Source organism: Primulina eburnea, chromosome 6 (genome assembly GCF_022965805.1).
Source record: "Primulina eburnea isolate SZY01 chromosome 6, ASM2296580v1, whole genome shotgun sequence".
In the NCBI taxonomy this organism is placed as follows: domain Eukaryota; kingdom Viridiplantae; phylum Streptophyta; class Magnoliopsida; order Lamiales; family Gesneriaceae; genus Primulina; species Primulina eburnea.
In genome coordinates this window covers 36925753-36951159 of record NC_133106.1, presented here as the reverse complement: position 1 = coordinate 36951159, position 25407 = coordinate 36925753, and the positions used below count along the sequence as shown (strand labels likewise).

Genomic DNA, 25407 nt, shown 5'->3' with positions numbered 1-25407 from the left:
AATGATATATATTTTGTCATACATAATTCATATAAGATATGTTTAGATAAAGAAATACATAAATGGTGAATAATCTAACCTTTTCGTTAAGTGGTTTATTCATGTTCTTGTTGCGTATTAAAGGGCTTCTCATTAATGCCTACAAAGTTAATTTCACTTTAAAAACCAACATTTTACGAAACCAACTTAACGTTTCATAAAAGATCGAAGAATGTATAATTTTTTTTTTCAAAAAAAAATAAAGATATTTTTCTAACCCTATTGAGTTCCCCCTCCCTGAAAATATTTAATGTACTCACGTTGTGACCATATTTGACACACACTTTTGGTCATACATGCAACCTTGTAATGTATCCACGTGACAGATAGAATTTTCAAGTTGGCTTCGTACCACCTTCACGTGAATAACAAATCTAATTGTAGCCTTTATCTCAAACAAAATATCGCGTTGAATTTTCTACTCCTGGCATTCAAAAGAGTGGATCCAATATTTGGTCAGAAAGAGACGCAGTTATCAACTAAATAAAGGGACTCCAACTGAATTTTGAGGTGTCAGAAAGTTGAACTTTTTTTCTAAAAAAAAAAAAGAAAAAAAAAATGGGCAAGTGGATTTTTTTTATGAAAAAATATTGATAATCCCATCGTCTTTTGCTTCATCCATCTCTCAGTGCCACCAACAGATGACAAATTCCATCCCTTCTTATCTAATGCAGTAGTCCTCGCCAAAGATCCCTCGCTCTATTAACAAATGTTAGATCCCAAAATTCTAGTGGTCTTGAGTTCAAATGCCAACGGCTACATGTGATGTTAAGTTAGGTTATGTTAGATAAATCTTCATCTTCGTTCTATATTAAAAAAAAACAGTAGCCCTCGAGACAAAGTGGTCATCGATTGCCATGAAATGTGGACGAGTCTCAACTTTTATTGGCATGCAAATGCTTAAAAATCCATTAGCCTTGGGCTGGCTAACAAGGTTAAATGAACACAACAATTTTGATTAAGGGGAAAAATGACTTATTTTAGGATGATAAAGATTTAATATTATTGAAAAAATTGTCTACTCCTAACTAAGAGTTAGTTTAGATAACAAGCAAAACATGATACTTAACCAGCAGATCGCATGCTAAGTTGGAATAACAGTAAAAATTAGGCTAACAAAAGCCTTCATATATTTCAAGAACAGATATACTTTTATTCATACCCCCCCAACAAAATTCCACATCAAGTAGAAATTTATACATGATATTAATAATCGGCCAGAATAATGAGAAAATACAACATGCTATGGACGTTGGCTGATCTATTGATTATTGTAAAAAAAATTCCTGAGGTGAGATATCAGTTCCCGGAACTCTTTCTTTCATCAAAGATGACCTCTTTCTTTTATAGATTCAGCCCAACCAAGTAACCGAGCAGAAAGCGAGATAATAAATGATGCAACCGCAAAATGTAACCACAAAAGGCTTACATGTTTGCAACATTTATGTACCATGCAGAATCGGATGAAATTTGCTGTGGAGGAGGAAATGTGAAGCCCATATGGCAGTATTTTCTCCTTTCGTCTCATTACACTCCTAATCCTCCACTAGGATTCTTTGTTTGATCGTTGGAATGTGTAACTACTTCTTTCCAGATAAATCGCTGCAAGCAAATGTTAGAATGGTCTAGTGAATGGCAAGATTTTATAATGCCTGCAATTTCTCTAAGTTTCCATTTGATGGAACTGAGAAGGTATTAGGACCAGCAATTGAATTGTTTATGCCACCACTTTCAGGCGTTTTGTGGATTTGGTGGGAAGCTGAATTTCGGACAGCAAAGCTGTGGATGCCCTCGAAATATGTTGAGTATGGAAAATACTCTTGGCATCGAACCTTCCATCCTGCAAAAGTGTAACAAATGAAACCCCACCGCATAAAAAGAATCTTGTTCATTCGATACAAATGTAAGATGATTTCTGTTCTTTTAGTTGCTTCAAGTTGCTCAAATTTTTATGGCACAAGTCATAACCAATATACTAAAAATCAAAAACAGTTTTACGGAAAATTTACAATGATTGCCATACCACTGAATTTCATAAGAATGTTAAGAAAATAAACGCATTAGGAAAAAGGAACTGAAAGAAAGGTAAACATAAACAAAAACTTTGTTCTCGATTTAGAGAGGCATTACCAACTTAAGCACAGAGAACTGGCCTAGTTTCAACCCAAAAGCAAGAGGAGGCAAGGGAGATCCATCTGTTCGTTTGTCTGAATAACTTTCTTTTCTTTTCTTTTTGGAAAAAGTAAAAAGGATTTTGTGCCTATATTATACTCGAGTTTGTAATACCACCCGTCAGAATAAATAGAAATTTTAATTTGTTTTTTGTCGCTTTGAATTGTGGCTACTATTTTCTATATCCACATTTGGAGCAAGTAGCCTAGCAGATTGTAGGATTGTGTCATCGATTACTGCCCCCCACAAAATACAGTGATTTTGCAAAAGCATTAATGAAAATGTAACATGAATTGGCGCTATACAATACCAGAAGATTGGAGTAAAATTCCGATTTTCAGTTTCAAAATGATATTCATCAATATGTTTTTGAATCATTTAATTTTCATCCTAATGTTTTCACAACCACAATCAATTTAATCATGTGTTTTATTACCACGGCCCATTTCATCCCTCAAACACAAAATCCAACTAATTTATTGCATTTCTTGGGAATGTTTAATGTTATGTAAACAAAATAATTTATGTACTTCAAATCATATTCATTGTTATTTCTTGGAATTAATAAATGACAACATAAACAATAAAATAAAATTATTTCTAACACCAACTAGTCCGAAGATTACATATTCATTTTCAAATACAAGTAATTACCGATTACAGTGATAAAAAAAATCATAAGATATAAGAAATTAAAAATTTATCAAGATATTCCTATTCAAAACGTTTTAAACATTAATCTTTTGACTAAAAAAAAATTATTTGGTTTAAACCATCTTATAAATTAGTTATTCAAACAAATATTTTTAAATATTTATAATTTCTTAATGAAGACAGAAATCTTTGATTGTACGTATAAAAGTATATTACTTATATAGTTATATTTCAATAATTTTAAAAAATTTCAAACATCTACAACTATGTAATTTGTCATGTAAAATATTAAAATTTAAGCTTCAAAATTCTCTAATAAATTAAGGGAAACTTATTCAGTTGATATTCTAGAAAATTTTGGCATGAAAAAGACAAGTTTATTTTAACGTTATAAAAACACGATGATGAAATACACTATTCAAAATACATAGATGAAGATAACTTAGAGATTAAAAGCTGGGATTAAAATGAATTTCTTCCCAAAAGAATATTGAATGTACAAGGGCTATGAAGCTAGACGCAGGCGGGCAATGCAAGCAGTAATGCAATCCAACAATTACAGGACAGGGTGCCAGAAAATTTACAAATATCATAATCAGGATAAAGAAAATACAACTATCAAGGAAACGAAGGCTTACTTGATGCAGCATCATGGTCGTCTAAAATCCTCCTTAGGAACTCGTGGACTTCGATGCAGTCGTTGAGTCTCCAGTTTCTCACTGGCCCTAGAGCTCCGTTTCTGAAAAGTTAAAAATAAGGCTACTCAACATCAAGATGAGAGTATGAAGATGGAAAATTTAAATTTTTATCAAGTGACGTACGAAGAAACCAGGCTGTTAGATGATTCTTCTATCAGGTTAACAGCCTCGCTCTTCTTGCTTGGCTCCATAAGAATCATCATTTCTGCCACAGCAGTTCTGTGCCTCAAAGAATCTGGCAACAAGAATAAAAAACCCCAGTTAAAATGGACAAAAATTGCAGCAACGAACACCTAAATAAAGCCAGTAAAAGACCTTTATGCGCCTGAAGGAAGAGGTTGTTTGCGTCAATGAGAGATTTTCCATGCAACTGACTACAAAAGCAAAAGAAAGAAAAGCAACCTCAAATAACATGTGTAACCGAAAGTTAGTGTACAGATAACAGTAAGAAATTAGAAATAACTCCCCAAATAAATGGAGGCCAAGTAAAATAAAAAATAAAATAAAATAATAAATAATAATAATAATAATAATAATAATAATAATAATAATAATAAAATACCTAAATGACGGGCGTTCGGCCTCCAAAACGCACCATATGAGCTTTTCAGTATCAGTTACTGGTGCTGGGAGAGATCCCACTTTATGAAAGAACTTTATCTGCAAAATGCAAACTTTACCTCCAAGTTCAAACAAACAGCAGATAGTGCCATGAAAAACTACAACGAAAAGTGAAGTAAGAATATGCAACATATACATATGTATGCATTATGTTGTGAGGAAAAAACCATCAGCAACTGGAATACCAGGCAACGATGTGTCTCCGAGCTATCAGCATCAAATCGCAGCATATGTTTTAATGCCTGTGGCAAACAAAGAGGTGATTTTCATTTCGTCCACAAATTTAAAAAAAACTAGAGAAAAAGGACAATCCTTTGATTGAAGCAGCAAAATGTGAGATTCCATGAAGGCTAAGAGATTACAAAAAAGTATCTTCCATCATGAGACAAAGCTTTTAAGAATAACTATTGTTGGTACAATGTGCACATAGAAAAATCATACACAAATTGATGGAACATCACTGATATAATTGACTACCTAGATGGAAGATCACTGCTATAATTGACTAACTATACTAAACCAACTAAAACTTTCAGCTGAGATCAAAATAGAAAAATGCAACAGAGGACAAAAGCAAGCCTCTATAGGAGTTTCCTAGTGAATACTTCACCTGTAATGCAAGTAAGGTTTTCTTCTTTCTCACATTAACTTCAAACGAGAGCAAGTGTGTTTCTAAGGAATCAGATGAGTGCTTCTGAAGTAGCTTCCAGTATTTTGTAGCTTCCATCAAAGGATCTTCAACCTACATGTATACGTGACTTTGTAAAATATTGCTACATTTCATTTTTGCCAATTGCATCTTCTTAATGTGTATTCATGAATAGAGAAGACAAATAAGAAGATGAACTAGGCTAATTTATGAACTTGGCTGGAGAAGGGAGCTAAACTCATTAAACGAATTTTCAACCATATTATTACTCTTTCAACGTTTACATCTAAATATGGTGAGTACCTGCAATAACTTCTCCCCGTGGGGATCCATATCAACTGGTTTCATATTACGTTTACCAGATTTTGAGACAGCAGTAACATTTGATTCTTGCTTGACTTCTGCTTCCTGCACATATGCAAGCAATGATGGACAAACTGTTTCAATTACTTTCTTTCACATAAGCAAGTCTGCAAAGTTAATTACTTTCTTAGCTCTTGCTTCAGCTTTTCTCTGCTTTTGCCTCAATTTCTTTTTGTGTGAAGCAGGCAACCTTGACATCTCTTCATCTTCTTCTGCAGATGACTTCAAAGGAGAATCATATAGCCTTAAATAGCATCTGCGTATCAATTTAAATGTCAAAAAGGATGAAGGATCTGAAAGGAAGATACTAAAAATCTTTACACCGTTACAGGGCTTGCAGGAGATATAAGCAATACTTCAGCCCATGGTGGTCCCGATTTATAGTGAACAACATTGAGCAGAAAATAAGTGCCAAAAAAATTCTTCATTTCAGAAGAGAAATAGAGAGCACATACTTGATGGCTCCAGCAGCAGCTTTCCGAAAATAGGAATGCGAATGAAGACGATCCTGAAATTTCAGCATTTCTACATAGGTTCGAAGAGTCATTTTTCTTAAGCAATACGAATGGAAGTCAAATTGGTCCTCAATAATATCTGCATAATGCTTTTCCACAGCCAAGAATTTCTTCAAAGCTCGTCCAAGGTCGTTTTGGCGTAGATAACTTTCTCCTGCCGCTAATTCATACCTTAAAATTGAAGAAAGAATAATAGCCCTAGGTACAAGTTTCTTGATTTGGAAGCATCAGTTAATTTAGAAACTAGTGAAAAATATGCCCACCACATGCACTGCATGTCATGAAGGTTATTGTGCTGTTCTCCGTCTTTTGTGAACAAAACAGCCGTCTTTTCTGCCAATATTACCTAGAATAGAATGTTAAGATAAGGGCATGACCAATGAAAAATTGCAAATAGTAACAAATTATGGCCTTGGTAGGTCTAAAGGAGAGGAAAAATTTAACAAAACTCAACCTGATCAGCCTGCAGCATACGCTTAACGCATTTACTATTGACATAACGATCAGCAAGATCCATACATCTAGCTTCATCAGCCAAAGCAGCAGCTGCTGCCAGGTCACCTGAGTGCTTTAATATGTGGCTCTGAAACAAAACGGAACCGCATAGATACAGTAATATTATACAACCGAACCATTGTCACAAATATATTTATAGGTCTATATCTAATGGTAATTGGGATATGCCGAGGAGCACATATATGTATACCAGCTAACGATGTGTGCATGAAATAGACATACAGAATCCAACTATGATATTCATAAGAATCAAATCTAAGTGCACATAAAAATTGACCGGAAAACGCACAACAACAGTTACAAGTGTAAGAGCAAAGACTAAGAGGGATGAAATTAGCACAGTCGGAGCAACCAAGAATCATGTTCTTCAATTTCTGCAGAGTTTGGCCCAAAGAACTATATATATCGGGAACATTTGTTTGCCAAAAATTAAGGTCCTGGCTTCAAAGCACACCATGTGCAAGGGTAAACAAAATAAAGAACTGATTTACAATGATCCTTTCAGATCTATGAGAGAAAAGTTGCGGTTTAAAGCCAATTGGGTTCAAAATGTGTCAATGTCGACGCAGGCATCATCATGGCACTGGCAATAATCTCATTATTCTAGCAAGCTTCTTATGTCCAGATATAAGAGTCGAATTACAGAAATCTTACTTTAATACAGCTTCAGGATCTCTACTTCAATAATTTGGTATATCTAGAAAAAAGGTAGAAAAACATTACTTAAGTTGTCTGTTTGATGTGAGACTTGAAGTTCCATACATCCCTCAACACCCATGGACTCAGACTCCGGTGAATAATTACACACACGAGAGTAAAATAAAATTAGAAACAGGAAGAGTGATGGAGATTTCACCAAGTCTGGTAGATAACTCTTACTTCAAAGGAAATATAATGACTGTATCAAGAAAAATTGCATGAGACATAATACTCTGAAAAGAAAATCTGGATAGTACAAAATGTATGACAAGATACACATAAACTCAAATGCAAATATGTAAATAAGTCAGGGAACTGATTCTTCAAAGTGATCCACCAAATATAATTTTAACAAGGAAACAAAAAGTTCAAGGAGTTTACCATAAAAAACAAATATCATAGAGCAATAAATTAAAAGTTTCAGAATCAAGATATCTCAGAACATGTGATTACCTTCACTGAGTATAAATCAATAACAGTTGGAGTGTGTTCTATGGCCTCATCAATTTTTCTGAGAGCAATTTCATACTGACCAAGTCGATCATAATGCTGGATAAAGAAAGTATCTTAGCATAACAAAAAATTCTTATTTAACAAACCCCAGGAAGAAACGTCACAAGAAATGGAAGAAAAACAAACCTGAGCCAAATAAAACAAGATCCACATAAGAGTCGATGGAGGCTCCTTGTGCGCCCTGAACACAAGGCAGATGCAGAATTTTTTTAGATGAAAGATGAAGAAAGAAGCCAAATTCTTCTCAAACATAACATCCAGTCCACTCCATTCAATTTAGATGAACAATAAATCAGTAATTTTATTCAAGAAATGTGCATTCCATATATGTATGCAGTAGCCCATAGTCGTTTTAGCTAATCAAAAAACAAGTGTTATGCTGGAGTTTGAGAACCAACAAAAACAAGTAGGTGGTAGTCTTTAAAGAAGACAAATCACAAAAGCAGGTAAAGGTACCTCCCTGGATATCCACCAGTTGTTCTGATAGAGTGCTCTAACTCGAGAATTAACTGCTCTAAAGTATCTGCCTGCACAATAATATGGTAGGTCTTTAAAGATTATCCACTAATTCTTTTTTTTTTTTTGAGAAGAAACTAGATATTATTAATATTTAAAGTGTTTACAAAACAGGCGGATAAGATTATCCACTAATTCCAATCCTTCAAACATGCAACCATCATTCTATAAAAGAATCAAACTAACCTTTCCAGAGTGATCATAGAGAGGAGAAAGATCGGAAAAGAGAGAAGGAACACCCTATATATGCCATCAATAGACGAAGAATATCTCTGAGACTTGTCAACTAGCCATTCAAATGAATAATTGAGGGCAGTACCTTGGTCAGTAAAGGTCTAATATAATTTCCAGCTGCTACACAGAATTTTTCAGCACTTAGAAAATCAAGCGGAATCCTCTGTCGATGGATATTCAATAAAAACAAAATTATTAAAGCAGAATCCGAAAAAGTGAGAAGACAGGCTTCACTGAGATCTGGCCTTCCTTTCTCTGAGGGCAATAATTATAGATTTGGAAACTAACATGAAAAATACAGAACCATACACTGATTATTTACATGATTCGAATTAAACAGTTCTGGAAAGCGAAGCATGAGATAATATTCCACATTGCCAGATATGAAGAAAGAAATTGAATGCAATTTCTATATTATGGAGTATGGACTATAAGAACGTGCTTGTGAATATTTGGGGGACATGAAATTATGGAAGAAGATAGAAAAGTCTGCTACCTTGACAGCAGATGACCTACTGTATTGCTTGCTGAGTGATTCATACAAGGTCTCCAAGCGATCAATGTCATCGGAAGAATACTGTCCATTTTTTGAATATAATTGCATACACCTCTGGAGGCCTTTGTAGTACCTAAGTATATAAAATATAAAATCTACTGTTCAAGTGAATCACAGTATGAGAATTCCGCGGAAAAAGATGAAACTTAGTAAATAGTAGCATCAGAATATGGGGGAAATGATGAAACTTGGTAGCTTTTTAAAGCACATATGGTAACAAAAACTGATTGGTGTGATGTGTCTGATAAACAAAGTTTACTTTAGGTACCTGTAATTGTCAGGATTCATCGAAAGAAGTATCCTGTAAGTTTTTTCTGCTTCATCAAAGTGGCCAAGCTTTTCAAGCAGAGAAACTTCCTGCTCCTTGCACGACAATTTATCAATCTACAGCACAAAATCACAAGAGGTGAGAAGTTTAGCATGAAATTAGAAAATCAGTGCACTAAATCAACTACTATAACTAACAATTTTGGATTCTTTGTTGAGCAACTCCTCGAGAGCCCTCTGAATCAATCCGCATTCTTCCAGTATAGATATCTGAAAATAAATATATGATTCATTGTAAAAAACATAAGACCACGCTAAGTCCAGTGTGCTAAAAATATGGCCTAAAAAGCATGCAAGGTAACAATCATGTCCAATGAATCATCCTCAATATGCATACTATTAACAAGCAGGCTATTGCAAAGCAATGTAATAAAAAAGGAAGAACCACATCAATCAAAGCAACAGATCATCAAATTTCTATTTTCAGAAATTCCAAGAACGTACACTAGAAGGAATTCAGTAAATCATCCATCAGTAGCTCCAGAACCAGATTATTTTTAGAATAATAATGTTCCGATAACGAGTACAAATACCAATAAGAGAGAAATTTCTGCCAAATTATTTAAAATTTTAAACAATTCTGCTTGTGTAGAGCAGTTGTCTATGCCAATATGTGATATTGATGTTGAGACAAAGGAAAATGGAAAGATTTGATGCTAATAACACACAGATCAATGAAGAGATTAAATTTCAAGCACATGCCAATGAAACAAAAGGAAACAAAAAAAAAAATCAGCATATGAAGAAGAATGTTTTCAGGATTTATGGAACTCAAAATTTCAAAATCAGTAGTAGGAATTGCATTTGTATGTAATCCAATGACATTATCTCTGAAGCATAACAAAGTCACTGGCTAACAACAATACATGCTACAAATTCTTTAACCAATAAGATGTAAGAAAAGGCAGAAGACAATTCAGACAATTATAAGAATAACTAGGAGCCAAACTCTTAGCTAGTGTCCTACTAGATCAACCAACTCTGGTACCTTGTATAAAAGCATTTCACCGTGCTCACTACGTTCATTATAAGGAGGGTAGTCGTCCTCAAGAGTCCCTTCATACGCTTCAAGAATATCAACTGCCTTTGATCCACTAGTATGTCAAAGATAAGTGCAGATTATGAATCTAAGAATCCAAACTCCATAAACTAGTCTTTCAACCAAGTTTTAATCAATCAGTAGTTCTTATCAAAATTATATTATATAAACGAACATGAACTAATGATGACTAAACATCATATTCAAACCATCACCACAAAAATGACGGCACATTTTATCTCTGTCATTGACTAGTGAATTCTATTCATCAATCATGCATAAAATAGTTTCAAAGAGCTTTCATCGTGCAACATAAATTTCCCTTTTCGAAAAAGGTTAATATATCACAACTATAATTTATTAATGTTTACTCTCATTTTTATTAATGCTGATTTTTTGGATCGGTCCAATTAAATCCGTAGAGTCTACTGATTTCACCGTATCTACCTTTTATTTCAGGCTGGGGGAATGAAAAATGATCTGTAGATTTAACAGTGTTACACGAAGAGAGCTAAAAATCCCTCTCTTACGCATTCCAAAAAAATTACAGTAACAGAAGAGAAACAAAATACTAAAACGTACTTGGAGTTCAGGTCATGAGCAACAGCAAATCCTATCCAATTCATTCGATGGTTTGGCTTCAGAGTGAGCAGTTGTTGTCTCGTCTCAACAAAACCCGACAAGTCACGCATTTGAGCCTGTAAAACAAATATGGAACCATAGACATTAGTACATTACTATTTGTCTGCTGTAATATAAATTGATAATTTGACAATGAAAACAGAAAGGTGGTGATATATTCTTTTTTTAGTTTGCAAGATAAACAAAAGCAAAAACATCTCAAATTTTCCCCATGTTCCTTGAGAGTTGATCTATCTGGAAAGAGTTTTGGGAGTTACATGATGAAGCTCTAGTACAGATAGGTTGAGTAAATGAAGTTGTCTGGACAGCAAGAACGACTGAATAATGGATAGAAAATGGAGGATACAATTTAAAATTTTCCAATGGAATTAATTAAAAAAATAGTTAACTGCATCTAGATGGTGCCTTTAGCCACCAGCAGTGTCGATATTTAGTTAAGTCCTTTGTAGGAATACATCAAAGTCATGTGAGTCCATCTCTTTGTCCTTGACAAAGGCCCTCCCATATTTAAAATATTACAGGACATTCTGTGCATTACCCAACATGACCCAGCTCAATGCAATGTCGCGTAGCACAAGAAGAACTTAGTGCACATTATCTCCTCAGATCCAGTAAAGTTGCTGACAGCTGATACGTATATTTAGGTAACTAATCATTATCCAAGTTGTTTGCATTCCTGCTTCAATTATGAATTTCAATGATTAACATCTTTATATCAACCAGCTAAAGTTACCTTTTATAAGAATTGTACGCATCAAGCGAGAGAGGAAATAAAAACTACAATCTGAAAACTAATTATATGACAATATATTATTAAGAATATATATCTCATGAGCAAACCAAAGTAAACAAGACTTTTATTGTTAAAAGTATAATATTTCTCGATAGCATGGATGACACAATGCACCTGTAAAAGAGAAAGATCCCGAAGTATTTCAATATTATCTGGATCAATTTTAAGCGCATTGCGATAACACTTAATTGCCTCCTTGTATTCTCTGTCTGACCGATACACAAGCCCATAAACATGCCAGCAAACATGACTCTTGAGGTCATTCTGCACAAACGAGAGAAGACTTTGAATTGATGTCAGCCTATAGCTGAGGGCATAAGATAAAGCAAAAGTCAATTCAACCTAAACCACGAAAAAGATTGAGATCAACCTTCAATCCAAGTCTAACAAGTTCATAAGCTTCTGACTTGCGATCCATGCAATTCAAAGTCAATCCTTTCATAGACAGAGTCTCTGTAGCCAAAAAAACCAAGAACGAATCATGAAAGAAATAAATAAATAGCAAGAGTGGGAAAATTCATCATGGCCATGTAAGAATGGGCATCTGCTTGATCACATGAGACGAAGCAAATTATCTTTCCAATACTTACTCTATTTCCCTTCACAAGGCCAAGTGTTTAGCATTATGTGGATTGTCAATGAGAAAACTGCACTTGGTGACAGGAGCCATGAAAAAATATCCCACCCTTGGATTGCTCAAATCCAAAAAGTCATTCTTAAATTTGCCAAATTGTCGATGGAGTATTAGGCCAACCAGAAATGGTTTGCCATGCTACTCCCCAAAAATATAGAATAGTTGACGGTGAAACCCAAAATATATCAAAGAAGAAGAAATTTGATTCCAAATACAAGAGAGGGCATGGAACCGGAAGGAGACAATTTACATCTCAATCATGATTCTACCAAAAGTCTTCAGAATACTTTCTCATTAAATTCATCAAACAAGATATTCCAGGCTAAGAACGTCCAAAATCTTAATTCCAGGGTATGAAACAAATGAAGATACAACAAATCTTCCTAGCGGTCCAATTACTTAAATAAAGAAACAGATTTGATTATTACTATTAACCACGAAATAATCAACTTTCCTAAATAGTACCAGATAAATTTCCTCATACCTCCATGATCAGGGAACTTCTTTAGAATTGCATCAGCGGCCTTTAAACCCTTTTTATACTGCTTTGTCTCATATGATTTCTGTATCATGTTACAATCAAGTTTGAAATCGTAAAGCTAAAGGTATTGAATTGAGCATCAGTCTATGCAAAAGATACTATCAGCCATTCAATAATGTTGATTTGAAAGCACATAGTCAAAAATCATGTGATATCGATGCATATGATAGCTATTAACAAATTCATTCCACCAAAAAATCATGTTTCACAACACAACGTCTGGATGCAACTTTACTTAGCACTCAAATGCAAAAATTCTATACGAAGTGGAGAAGTTTGTGACAATAACTGATATCATATTATTCTTCAGTATAGTAGCAAAGGAACAACAAAGTTTACAAATACTACTCGTGATTTCACATCCCATCTTAGACTTCATTATGCTCAGGAATTCTATCTCCTATATATTTAAGTATCACTGATATTCTCTCCCCAGGAAATTGTACTAACATAGATTTGCTGAAAGTTGAAAGCTCTCATCACAAACAGCCAGAAATCTATAATAAAAACACAATCCTTCCCTTATTCCAATTTCCAAGTATGCAGCATAAGAAAGCGATACAAGCACCTTTCTCGATTTCTGTTCATGGCCAAAAGAATTAAACCAACAACACACATAGCATGCTCCACAAAATCAAATTGAAAAATCGTTTTTCACAGGGAGAAAAAAGAATGCATTTTCACACCTAAAAGAAGAAGAAAAAAACCGACTTCCTAACTTCGGAGGCAAAAACATTTTCTCAAATCGGAACAATTAAAATGTAAATTCAAATATAATCAAACATGAACGAATTATTCTAAAAATAATAGCTACATTATAAAATCACACCAAAAGTCTGAGGAACCAACAAGAACTTGTTACACACCAAAACTAGAAATTAAAAATAAGAAGAAGAAGAAGAAGAAGAAGAAAACTACAATGTTTAAGAATTAAAACACACGTCCTATAAACTCAGTTTTGGTAATGATAGTTTTATCATTTGAGTTGGTTTTGAGTCCGAACCTTATAACAGCAGTTTCTTTTAAAATTTCAATTAGTTGATGAATAATCCTGGGGCACTACAGCTTGTGAAAAGCGTTCTTAATATTAAATAAAAGACTATCTTCCAGGGTGGACCTTTCGACACTGGTAGCATCAACTCAAAATGGAAGAATGCACAGTCCTACTATCAAAATTTAACAATAAAATCAACAATAACAGACTCACAACCCTAGGTTTCTACGAATTACACCATTTCGAATTTAATGACGAAAATTCACCGAGGCCTACTGATTGAAAAACAAAACAAGAATGAAGAAAAACATACTACAATGAGTTTGAAGAGGTTGGCCTCTTTTGGGGGAAGCGAAGCGCCCATCGCAGCAACAACACTGAATGCTGACCGTGGAGGAAGCGAATTACAGAATAGGGATAGAGCGCATCAGAAGTCCAACGCAAGAAACAAATACAAGGAAATGGGTTTCCCGAGCTGCCATACTACGCAGGATAAAGAGGACTGAGCAAGGGTAAGTTAGTCAATTCATGTTCCACCAGGCCTCGTATATTTCGCAACCTGTAGTGCGACATATTAGCGGTCGTCTTAATGATATTTAAACTCGTTTGCATGGAAAATTTTGATTCCGTGAAAATTTTGAGATAATTTCGTTATAAATAAATTTGAAATACATCATAATTATTATTAAAATTTAAATTATATAATATATGATCGTTCAATTAAATGAAAATTTTAAATGAATTATTTGAAATCCGTCCTCTCAAACCTATCAAATATTTTCAGGAAATATAATTTGTAACTGTCATTAAAGTACAAACGAGTAGTTATACATATTTCTAATCGTAAATGGCAGGGTTTGCAGGGTATTTTGGCAAATATGTAAATTTATAGTGAATTAAAGATTAACTGATTTTTAGTTTCATCAAAAAGATAAAATTAACAGTATATTTATTATAATTTTTTTGGTATCTTGGACACCATTTTTAGACATTAAATAGATCGGTCACAAACCCGACTGATTCTCGGTTATTAGAACAACTTGAGTTTCATTTCCACTCAAGTTCAAGTCATATATATAGAATAAATTTGTTGGGTAAAATTTAAATACATCCATGGACCTTTCATACTAATATAATGTCAACCCTTGTCCCTTTCTTGAATCGAGAATCAACCTTAAAAGAGGGCATATTAGTACTTTTGGCTCATAGATAATTAAAAGAAGTTAAAGAAATTAAAACGAATCATTTTGATCCCTTTAAAACCACACTTCTTAATTCTCAATCAAATAGAAAGAAAAGAGAGCAAAAAATCCATACCTTTTGGTGTTTTATAATATTAAGTTGTGGTCTCCCCTTTTCTTTTTTGTTGTTTATTATAAGCTATGTTGGCGGATTTTCATCGTTTTTTTTTAGGAACAAGACATCATATTATCATCCCATAAAGTTATCTTTACAAAAGGCTAAAACACAAAGGGCACAATTTTAGTGTTCTTCCATACGATAAACCAAAAGATGGTGAAACGTACGTGAGCTGCACAATTAGTCGATCGTCTACAATATTTACAACAAATGATAAGCATGACTACAATACCGATGGATGACTTTAGTAAATAAGAGCTTCAGAAAAATCAAATGTGAAAACATTTGAAAATTGGCGTTACCCCACGACATTAATTAAAATATAGTTAGAAAATTTGGAAGAAACACTGATTGGAACCATATATCAGTCGCATAAAACATGAAGAAAATACACAAGTTATTCATGACATGGTCACATTTTTCCTCCTGAGAGATCAAACCCTTTGTCCCATCCTCCGCGATGGCGGCGGATTACACTTCTGGCTGCAAAACTCATAACAAGGAGTTCCAGGACGCCTTCCTTTCTTGGTGCAGATCTTGTGTATACATATATCCAAGCAACGGTCATCAACATTCATGAGATCTGCATTTGCCACACACAAAAAGAGCATCATTACTATCAAAACACACACAAGCCCCAAGTACCCTCTTCCCTTCATCGTGTTCTTTTAACTAAAATAAATTGTATATATATGGATATCCTCTTCTATGTTTGCCACAGCCAGTACAACAAATTAAGTAGGGGGTGGTATTTAATTTATATATAGTTGTTGCAAATTTGAATTCTTGGAATATTCAATGCATAGATTTATGATATCTTCAAAGCAATTTGAAATATTGCGCCTTTTAGTTTAAATCCATTCGTGTTTTTGTATAGATTATGCAATTCACACGAGATTTACGCGTTCTTCGTTAGAATCACGGGCTTATTACCAAATGATTATGGATTCTGTGAATTATTTATATTCATGCAATTTTGTGAAACTGGATGATTTTTGGTATGGCCTTGTGAACTGCTTTGTTAATGTTGTATGAGATATCTTACTGCTCGTGGGGAGATCGATTTGTGTAATTTTGACTAACACTGAAGAGATCAATGACATGTATGTATTCAATATACACCATAATATAAAAGTTATTTTATTTTCTTATTGCAAACTTTTATGTTACATTTGGATGGACGAAGGGAATTGAAAATAGAGATTTTAAATCTATAATAACAAATCTATTGCTTTTTTGACAAAATATATGTACACTATAATGAATTTCAAACCTCAACTAGTTATTTTTTGAATCATTTCAATCTATCTCTTAAAATATTTCATCAAATCCAAACTCGATTTAAGTAATTGTTATTATATTTAAGAGCAAAAACTTGTATGAGACGGTTTCACATATTATATTTGTGAGATAGATCTATTATTTGGGTCATCCATGAAAAATTATTACTTTTTTATGCTAAGAATATTATTTTTCATTGTGAATATCGGTAGGGTTGACCCGTCTCACATATTAAGATCCGTGAGACGGTCTCACGTGATACTCACTCATATTTAAGTGTTGGATTGTGAATTCATTATTAATGAGGATTGCATTTTTACGGTTAAAAAAAATGTATATAGAATATAAGATATATGAACATATCAAATTAATTCAGATCAAATTTAATGTTATACCCGAGTTAATTCGATACACCTACGTATTATATCATTTGAAATTCAGAAATAATGTTTTATAAATACGTATATGGGCGTGGTATATTAAATCCATTGTTCGGAGAAATACCTTGAATTGTCATTTAGAAATTTTCTTTGAAAATTAAAAATGATATTATTTGTATAAAAAAATTGTATTGCTATTTTTGTTTAAATACTTTGTTTATTAATAATTTTATATGAATATTCACGTATCGTACGTCAAGACATAGAACAAAAATTAGTGTTAAACATATGAAAAAATAATTTTATTAAATACCTTTTTTTTTTTTAACAGAATTAAATATCTTTTTAAAGAAATGAAAATACGAATTTTATCAAGCGAAAATTGAAAGAATAAACAAAGTTTGATAAATTAGGTTTTTAGTAGTAAAAGCAATGGAGTTTTTTTCAGATAAACAGATTATTTATAGATTTTTTAATATAAAATATATTTAATCGATTTTGAAATAATTTATAAAAATAATGAAATATATAATTATAAGTGGGTGTGAATTAATAGTATAGATTTTTGGAAAAATGACATGTATAAAATTTGAAATAAAAATTAAATTTATGAGTAAATTAAATTATTATTTTTTAAAAAAATTGTTTATTCATAATTCAAATCACTAGATTTCCCTTTCAATTTTGTAATCAAACCCATCAAATTTAATCAAATATACCTTTCTCTTTTTAAAATTCCATCTTTCCAAATATTTTCAATTCCAGACAATATACTATCATAATGTATAAGGATAACTTTGGTTCTTTGTTCGCACTTTAAAATTAGGCTAGAAAAGAAGAATATTTTTTGGATTTTATAGGATTAAACATGAAAATATATCAAAATTATTACACAATTTCGGTTATTTGTGAAAAAATCAAAGAACGAGGTATAGATTCGAAGTTTTGGAAAGAAGCTGCGTAGATTTTAATTCCAATTTCTTTTTTTTTTTTTGGCCGAATCTGAATCAAGTTCCATATAAATTTGGATGCGATTTCAACAAGTTAAACAAAAGCATGTGCGAAACTTTTGAAATATTATGGCATTACCCCAACGACATTAATCGGAAAATTGTTTTAGCGATCACTAGAAATATGAGTTGCTGTTAAGATTGGAACTTGGACCTAACTCAACCCCAAAAGCTAGCTCAAGGGGGGAGTGTTGTCCAAGCCAGTATGATAAATAACCTGGGAGTTGCATATATTGTCTTGGACAATCCTCCCTCCTTGAGCTAGCTTTTGGGGTTGAGTTAGGTTCAAGTTCCAATCTTAACAGTTGCGAAAGAAGAAACACGGATTGAACAAACAAAAGTTATTTATTATTCAATATATCATCATTTTATTCGATTTATTTTTTAATCCGTCACTTGAATCAAACTTTAAGAAAAGTCACAATTTTCCTCCAGAGATATCAAACACTTTTCCCTTTCTACGGTGCCCGTGCCGGTGGTCGTGTACACCTGTTGTGGCAAGTACGAGGACAACTAGATCCAGGAAGGGTTTCATCACCGTTGCACATGCGCATACACCTGGCAAAGCAATCAACAGGAAAATGCTGGTCTCCATTTGCCACACAAATAAAGAGAACCATCACCATCACAACACACACAAGTAGCCCCAACCCTTTTCCCTTCATCATCTTTTGTTTGGCTTGAGAAAAATATATTTAGATGTTCTCTTTTATGTGCCAGTGTGTGTATCAAAGTAGGGGTGCGTCGTATTTATAGTTGTTGGAAATTTGAATTCTTGGAATATTCAATGCATAGATTTAATATATTTTGCCTTTTTTAACTTTATATTAAATTCATTGGAATTGTGTATAGATTATGTAATTCACTCAAGATTTATGCCTTCTTTATCATGTTCATGGGTTTTTTACTAAAAGATTACGGGTATGGTGAATTATTTTGACGAAGGAGTAGCTTTTTGGGAGACGATATCACGAATTTTTATCTGTGAGACGGGTCAGCCCTATCGATATTCACAATAAAAAATAATACTCTTAGCATAAAAAGTAATACTTTTTCATTGATAACCCAAATAAGATATACGTCTCACAAAATACGATCCGTGAGACCATCTCACAAAAGTTTTTGCCTTGATGAAGAGGGATATTTTTGGAGGAATTGTGCAAACACACAGACTAATGAAAAATTGATTTATGATCAAAAGTTTGTTGCTTTACCAAATCAAATGTTTTAACTAATGATAATGGTATAATTACCCCAATATTTTAAACAGTACAACATTCCAAACGTTTATATTATCAAATTTTAAGTCATATGTTGAATTTTTTAAAAAATTTAACAGTAAATCCAAACTGTCGGCCCTGCTTAAATTTGCGAGCTAGTGTCTGCTGCAACCGCAAAAGATCAACTGCTGAAGTTAATTGCTTACTCCATTTATAACTATGACAAACATGTAATGATAAATTAAGAAATGCTACATTATACTTTATTTAGACCAATACATGAAGCGCGCAGAAGTAAATTTGGATTTACTGTTAAAAAATTTAAAATTAAACATATATGACTTAAAATTTGATCATATCACTGGTGGTACTTTGCACACATACATATTAAAAAATTTCGGTTTTAAATAATATTTTTGGTTTTCGAGAGATCATCTTAAAATTTTAAACATTTTTTATAATAATTTTTTATGTTATGATTAATATGATTATTTAATTTAAAAATTCAAAAATAGTGATCAATAATATAGAAATATTTTATTAGGATACTTTATTAAGATATAGATAGATTCAAATGTAATAAAACATGTTTAATGATATTTTTATCACATAAAAATAGAATATTTTGTAGTTTGAGAATACCAATTGTATTTTTGGTTTATCAAAAAACATACCATGACATCAAAGTTTGTTACTATAAGCTCCTCAAATCTAATCATACACACACATATATATATATATATATATATATATATATATATATATATATATATATATATATATATATATATATTAAGAGTAGGTCTCATGTGAGACCGTCTCACGGATTTTAATCTGTGAGACGGGTCAACCCTACCCATATTCACTATAAAAAGTAGTACTCTTAGCATAAAAAGCAATACAATTTCATGGATTACCCAAATAAAGATCCGTCTCACAAAATTTGACCCGTGAGACCGTCTCACACAAGTTTTTGCCTTATATTAAATATAGATATACATTATATATATTTTATTAAATAAAAATAGAATATTTTGTAATTTGAGACGGTCTCACGGGTCGTATTTGTCAGACGGATCTCTTATTTGGGTCATTTATGAAAAATATTATTTTTTATGCTAAGAGTATTACTTTTTATTGTGAATATCGGTAGGGTTGACCCGTCTCACAGATAAAGATTCGTGAGACCGTCTCACAAAAGAACTATTCTATAACGTATATATTTTATCAAATAAAAATAAAATATTTTGGAATTTGAGGAAATAAATATTTTTGATATATTACAAAACATGCAATGATACTAAAGTTTGTGAGTCTAAGCTCCTCAAATTTAGTATAGTTAGGTGGAATTTAAATATTTATATTTTAAAGTGATAGTTGCAAATTGCAGTCTCTGCAGTCCTCGGTCTTAGTCTTAATTACGAGTGGGTCTCATGTGAGACCGTCTCACGGATCTTAATCTGTGAGACGGGTCAATCCTACCCACATTCACAATAAAAAGTTATACTTTTAGCATAAAAAGTAATACTTTTTCATGGAGGATCCAAATAAAGATCCGTCTCACGAAATACGACCCGTGAGACCGTCTCACACAAGTTTTTGCCTTTAATTACATCCACCTTACTTTAAATTTTAATTTATTTTTGGGCTAAAAATTTTCTATTTTGTGATATGATGAGACGGTAGTTTAGTACTCAACATGTATTAAAATGTCATGGGGTAATAATTGTTACCATTTTCCATTAACAATAAATTTTATGTATAATTTCTTTAAAAGTTAGTTTGTCGGTTGTGGATGTAATAATAGTTAGAGTAGGTCTTATGTGAGACCGTCTCACGGATCATCTGTGAGACGGGTCAATCCTACCCATATTCACAATAAAAAGTAATACTTTTAACATAAAAAGTAATACTTTTGCATGGGTGACCCAAATAAGAGATCCGTCTCACAGATACGACCCGTGAGACCGTCTCACACAAGTTTTTGCCTAATAGTTAATGTTATGAGAACAATGTACACATGTCGTTTAAATTATTGTACTGTTTAAAATATTATAATAATTACATTATTATTATTATTTAAAAAATTTAATTTAGTAACGCGACAAACGTTTGAGCATATATCAATTTCTCATTAGTGTGTGTAAACGCACAATTCCTCCAAAAGTATCCCTATTTGTCAAAATTGCATGATATAATTCACTGTATCCGTAATATTTTAGTAAAAATCAATGAACTTGATAAAGAAGGCATAAATCTTGAGTTAATTACATAATCTATACACAATTCCATTGAATTTAATATAAAATTAAAAAAGGCAAAATATATTAAATATATGTATTAAATATTCCAAGAATTCAAATTTTCAACAACTATAAATACGCGCGAAGTACCCCTACATTGATACACACACTAGCTAGCACATAACAGAGAACATCTAAATATAATTTTCTCAAGTCAAACAAAAGATGATGAAGGGAAGAGGGTTCGGGCTACTTGTGTGTGTTGTGATGGTGATGGTTCTCTTTATTTGTGTGGCAAATGCAGATCACCATGTTCCTGTTGATTGCTTTACCATGTGTATGCGCAAGTGCAACGGTGCGGGAACCATTCCTGGATCTAGTTGTCCTCGTGCTTGCCACAACATGTGTGCACGGGCACCGGCACCGGCACCGAAGAAGGGAAAAGGGCTTGATCTCTCGGGAGGAAAATTGTGACATTTCTTCGTATTTTATTCAAGTGAAGGATTAAAAATAAATCGATAAAATGATGGTATATTGAATAATGAATAACATTTGTTATTCAATTAGTGTTTATCTATGAGCCACTAACCTTGTTTCCCTGTATTTCTTATGCCAAAAGCTCAAGTTGTGAATGCATTAGTTGCAAGATATTGTAATAATCTCAACTGTTTAGATGGACGTGTAAAAAGATTAAATTCATATATATATATAGTAAGTAAGAAAAAAAAAATTATAACTATGGTGTAAAAACCTTTGCTAGTAAAAAAAAAATTTCAATCAAGATGGACGGAAACACATCAAAATCAACTAATATATAAGTATGTACTAAACTTCTCAACGAACATTAATATAATAAACCAATCACAAATAACGAGCTCTTGTCAAAAATCACGACAAAATTCACCTAACTCAACCATTAAACGTTAATCTAAAGTCATATGTAATCTAAATTATAAAACTTCCAACGTACCAAAAGTAAGTGCGTGAAGTCCCTTAATAAGGGGAACGACATGCTACCTCCAGGTAGTTGTACATATTTCTCTTTGCGAAGGATAGATCTTTAATGGTAGGCATGCAGTCGTTTGTCAAGATGGCAAATCCAACGCAACAGCCTGCTTTATCAGTCATGAACCCCGTGCTGGTATTTTGTGAAATGAACTCTTTTTCTGCTTCTGAAGAATTGCTTGCATCAGAAACAGATGGTTTTTTTGGATTGCATGAATCATACAGCACTGTGTCTATCGAACATGTCGTGGGGCGGGTGCGATGGAACGGTGATGGTAATGGGGTTGGAACATCTGGAGATGGCAATGGCGGTTCTGGAGTTGGGTTTGGAACGTCTGAGGATGGTGCTGGGGTTGGACTTGAGGTTGGAACATAAGGTGATGGGGATGGTGCTGGGGTTGGAATATCAGGAGATGGCGGTGAATCTGGCGATGGTGCTGGGCTTGGAACACCAGGAGATGGTGATGGAGAGTTTGGAGATGGGGTTGGAGAATCTGGAGATGGTGCTGGGGTTGGAGTGAATGGAGATGGAGGTGGTGATGGGGATGGTCCTGGTGTTGGAGCATCTGGAGATGGTGGTGGAGAATTTGGTGACGGTACTGGGATTGAGACAACATCAGGAGATGGTGGTAGAGAGTTTGGTGATGGTACGGGTGTTGGAACATCAGGGGACGGGGACGGGGACGGGGATGGAGAGTTTGGTGGTGAATCAGGCGATGGTACTGGGGTAGGAACGACAGGAGATGGTGGTAGATAGTTTGGTGATGGTACAGGTGTTGGAACATCAGGGGATGGGGATGGAGCGTTTGGTGGTGAATCAGGCGATGGTACTGGTGTAGGAACATCAGGAGATGGTGGTAGAGGGTTTGGTGATGGTACTGGTGTAGGAACTGGGGTAGGAGCATAAGGAGATGGGGATGGAGGGTTTGGTGGTGAATCTGGCGATGGTGCTGGGGTAGGAGCATCAGGAGACGGTGGTGGAGAGTCTGGTGATGGGGTTGGGGCATCAGGAGATGGAGATGGTGGTAGTGAGTCAGGCGATGGCGATGGGGATGGGGATGGTCCATCTGGGATTGGGATTGGTATTGGTATTGGAGCATCAGGAGATGGGATGGAGGGGATGGAGATGGTGGCAGTGAGTCGGGCGATGGTGATGGGGATGGTACATCTGGGCATGGAATTGGTGTTGGAGCATCAGGAGATGGCACCGGGATTGGAACATCTGGAGATGGTGTTGGGGTTGGAGTGATTGGTGATGGGGATGGCGACGGTGGTATGACCGGAGGAGGTGGAGGCGGCAAAGGCGCATGACGATTGTCACAAATATTCTTTGCAACTTGGAGCAATTTACGTTCCATGGGATCCAAGCTGCTAACGTAGCAATGCTTCGTGATCTTTCTGACTTGCAAGCAACAGTAAGTACGTGCATCTTCCGGAGCAAGAAAGCCGGTCCCGCCACAAGTGTCCAATAGTTGAGTCACCGATTGACAGATTTTATGCGGATTCAGTGGTTGAGACGGTGGTTCGGTTGGGGGAGACACAGGTGGTGGTGGTGGAGGAAGAGTTGCGGGTGGAGGCGGTGGATGATTGAACGGAGGAACATCTATCCACGGGTTATCGCAAATTTTGGTGGCACCATTGATGAAGTCTTGTTCTCTTTTGCTCAGTCCTACGAGACAATGGTCGTGAATATTCCTAACTTGCTGGCAACAATAGGGACGGGCTCGAACATGAAGTAAACTTAATCCGAAGTTAGTCCCACAAAATTTGAGGAAATTATCCCTCGCTTGACACTCTCCATGGCTCTCACCTTGGCTTAGTGACAGAAGAATAAACAACGACAAAAAGAAAATCGTCACACCTTTTTCCGCCATTGTAAAGCTTCTGTCACTCTTGATGGCAAAAGTACGATCGAAGACTGAAAGAATGTCCTGAGAGGGTTTTATAACGTAGGTAATTGGGGTGCTTGGGAAACTGGATTCCTATAAAATTCAAATTATATATATGTTGACATATCAAAATTATCACTTCAATTTTGTTCTTCTTTATCTTAAGCTAATACGTTTCATCCATCCCATATTTTGATGTGATCAAGCTTGAAATTTGAATGATTTCGAAACAACTCGAATATATCATCAGATATTATTCAAATATTGTGATATATAACAAACTTATCGAATTAAGTCAGTTTCATGCAAATTGGACTTTATCATAAGCCCTAATATAATATTTTGACTAATCTCGCATTTGAATTTAGTTTTAATACATCGAATTTTCTATAATTTATTTATGGTTCGACTATCAGTTATTTAGATACAAGGAATTATGATATTATATATGAAAAAAAAATTGATAGAATCACTCATTAATATGATTAATCTGGACTCTATTAGAATCCAATCTTGGGATTTATTCATACTCACCAAATAATTTATCATAATCTTTATCAAAAATCAAATTTCAATCCAACGAGATAAATCTTATGGAAATAATTGCACCAACAAATTTACTATTTGTTTCCTTCACGAAGCTGTGAAATATATGCACATGGTTAAATATAATTCTAGATTTCTACATCATTTGATAATTTTTCTCAAGGTGATTAAGAATTTGTGCTAATCCGTACAATTTTCATCTTTAACTTTCAAAACAAGAAAAATATAAAATCAAATCGTCCAGGCTCCAGCATATTAATTATTTTCTTTGACATTAATATATATATATATATATATATATATATATATATATATATATATATATATATATCATCCATCCATTTCGAGTATATACATTATATTTTATACAGAACAACAAAATGTCACCATTTTAATTTCTTTTCATCTTTGGTTTCGCAGAGCCATCTCAAATTCCTTGCCAACAGCCTTGTGCAAATCTACAGCCATAACATATCACGAAATAGCTAGACACCCTTAACTTCATCGTATTGTATCGCAACCAAAAGATAATAAACCTCGTGTACTTTGCAAAAATCTTCCATTTCAATTTTTGATCTTTCTTCCCCAGTCAGCATGTATCGCGGAAATTGCAAGTAGGTTCTCATCGTGCACACTGCACACGAGTTGAGCCGAGTTCAAACTCGAAAGTTCGAAAGTATTTGTAACATAATTTTAGGATTCAAATTTTATATTTATATGGACCAATTAAAATACCCTTAAATTATATATCTTTATTAA

General features: G+C 33.8%; 2 protein-coding genes across 3 annotated transcripts; both read right to left on the bottom strand.

Annotated features, from left to right (window-relative positions):
* Positions 1-1153: 1153 nt before the first annotated feature.
* Positions 1154-14238, bottom strand: LOC140834945 (N-terminal acetyltransferase A complex auxiliary subunit NAA15-like). 2 transcript variants are annotated; one of them, XM_073200162.1, is made up of 26 exons: positions 14029-14238; positions 12665-12743; positions 11917-11999; positions 11661-11810; positions 10694-10809; positions 10061-10166; positions 9211-9282; positions 9014-9129; positions 8686-8818; positions 8275-8352; positions 8142-8195; positions 7896-7966; positions 7566-7620; positions 7380-7475; positions 6166-6294; positions 5975-6057; positions 5652-5882; positions 5320-5452; positions 5137-5241; positions 4795-4926; positions 4370-4426; positions 4126-4223; positions 3879-3937; positions 3687-3798; positions 3504-3604; positions 1154-1879 (listed from the first exon to the last, which is right to left on the bottom strand). In XM_073200162.1, the coding sequence occupies exons 1-26, from the start codon at positions 14077-14079 to the stop codon at positions 1683-1685; spliced, it is 2697 nt and encodes an 898-aa protein (XP_073056263.1). In that variant the 5' UTR covers positions 14080-14238; the 3' UTR covers positions 1154-1682. The 2 variants fall into 2 exon arrangements, 1 of the variants encoding a protein (XP_073056263.1); XR_012118787.1 differs by lacking the exons at positions 1154-1879; positions 3504-3604; positions 3687-3798 and having other exon boundaries at positions 4321-4426.
* A 7960-nt stretch (positions 14239-22198) lies between these two features.
* On the bottom strand, positions 22199-24112 carry LOC140833595 (uncharacterized). The gene has a single exon (XM_073197929.1). It carries the CDS (start codon positions 23387-23389, stop codon positions 22202-22204), a length of 1188 nt encoding a protein of 395 aa, XP_073054030.1. The 5' UTR covers positions 23390-24112; the 3' UTR covers positions 22199-22201.
* Positions 24113-25407: the final 1295 nt, after the last annotated feature.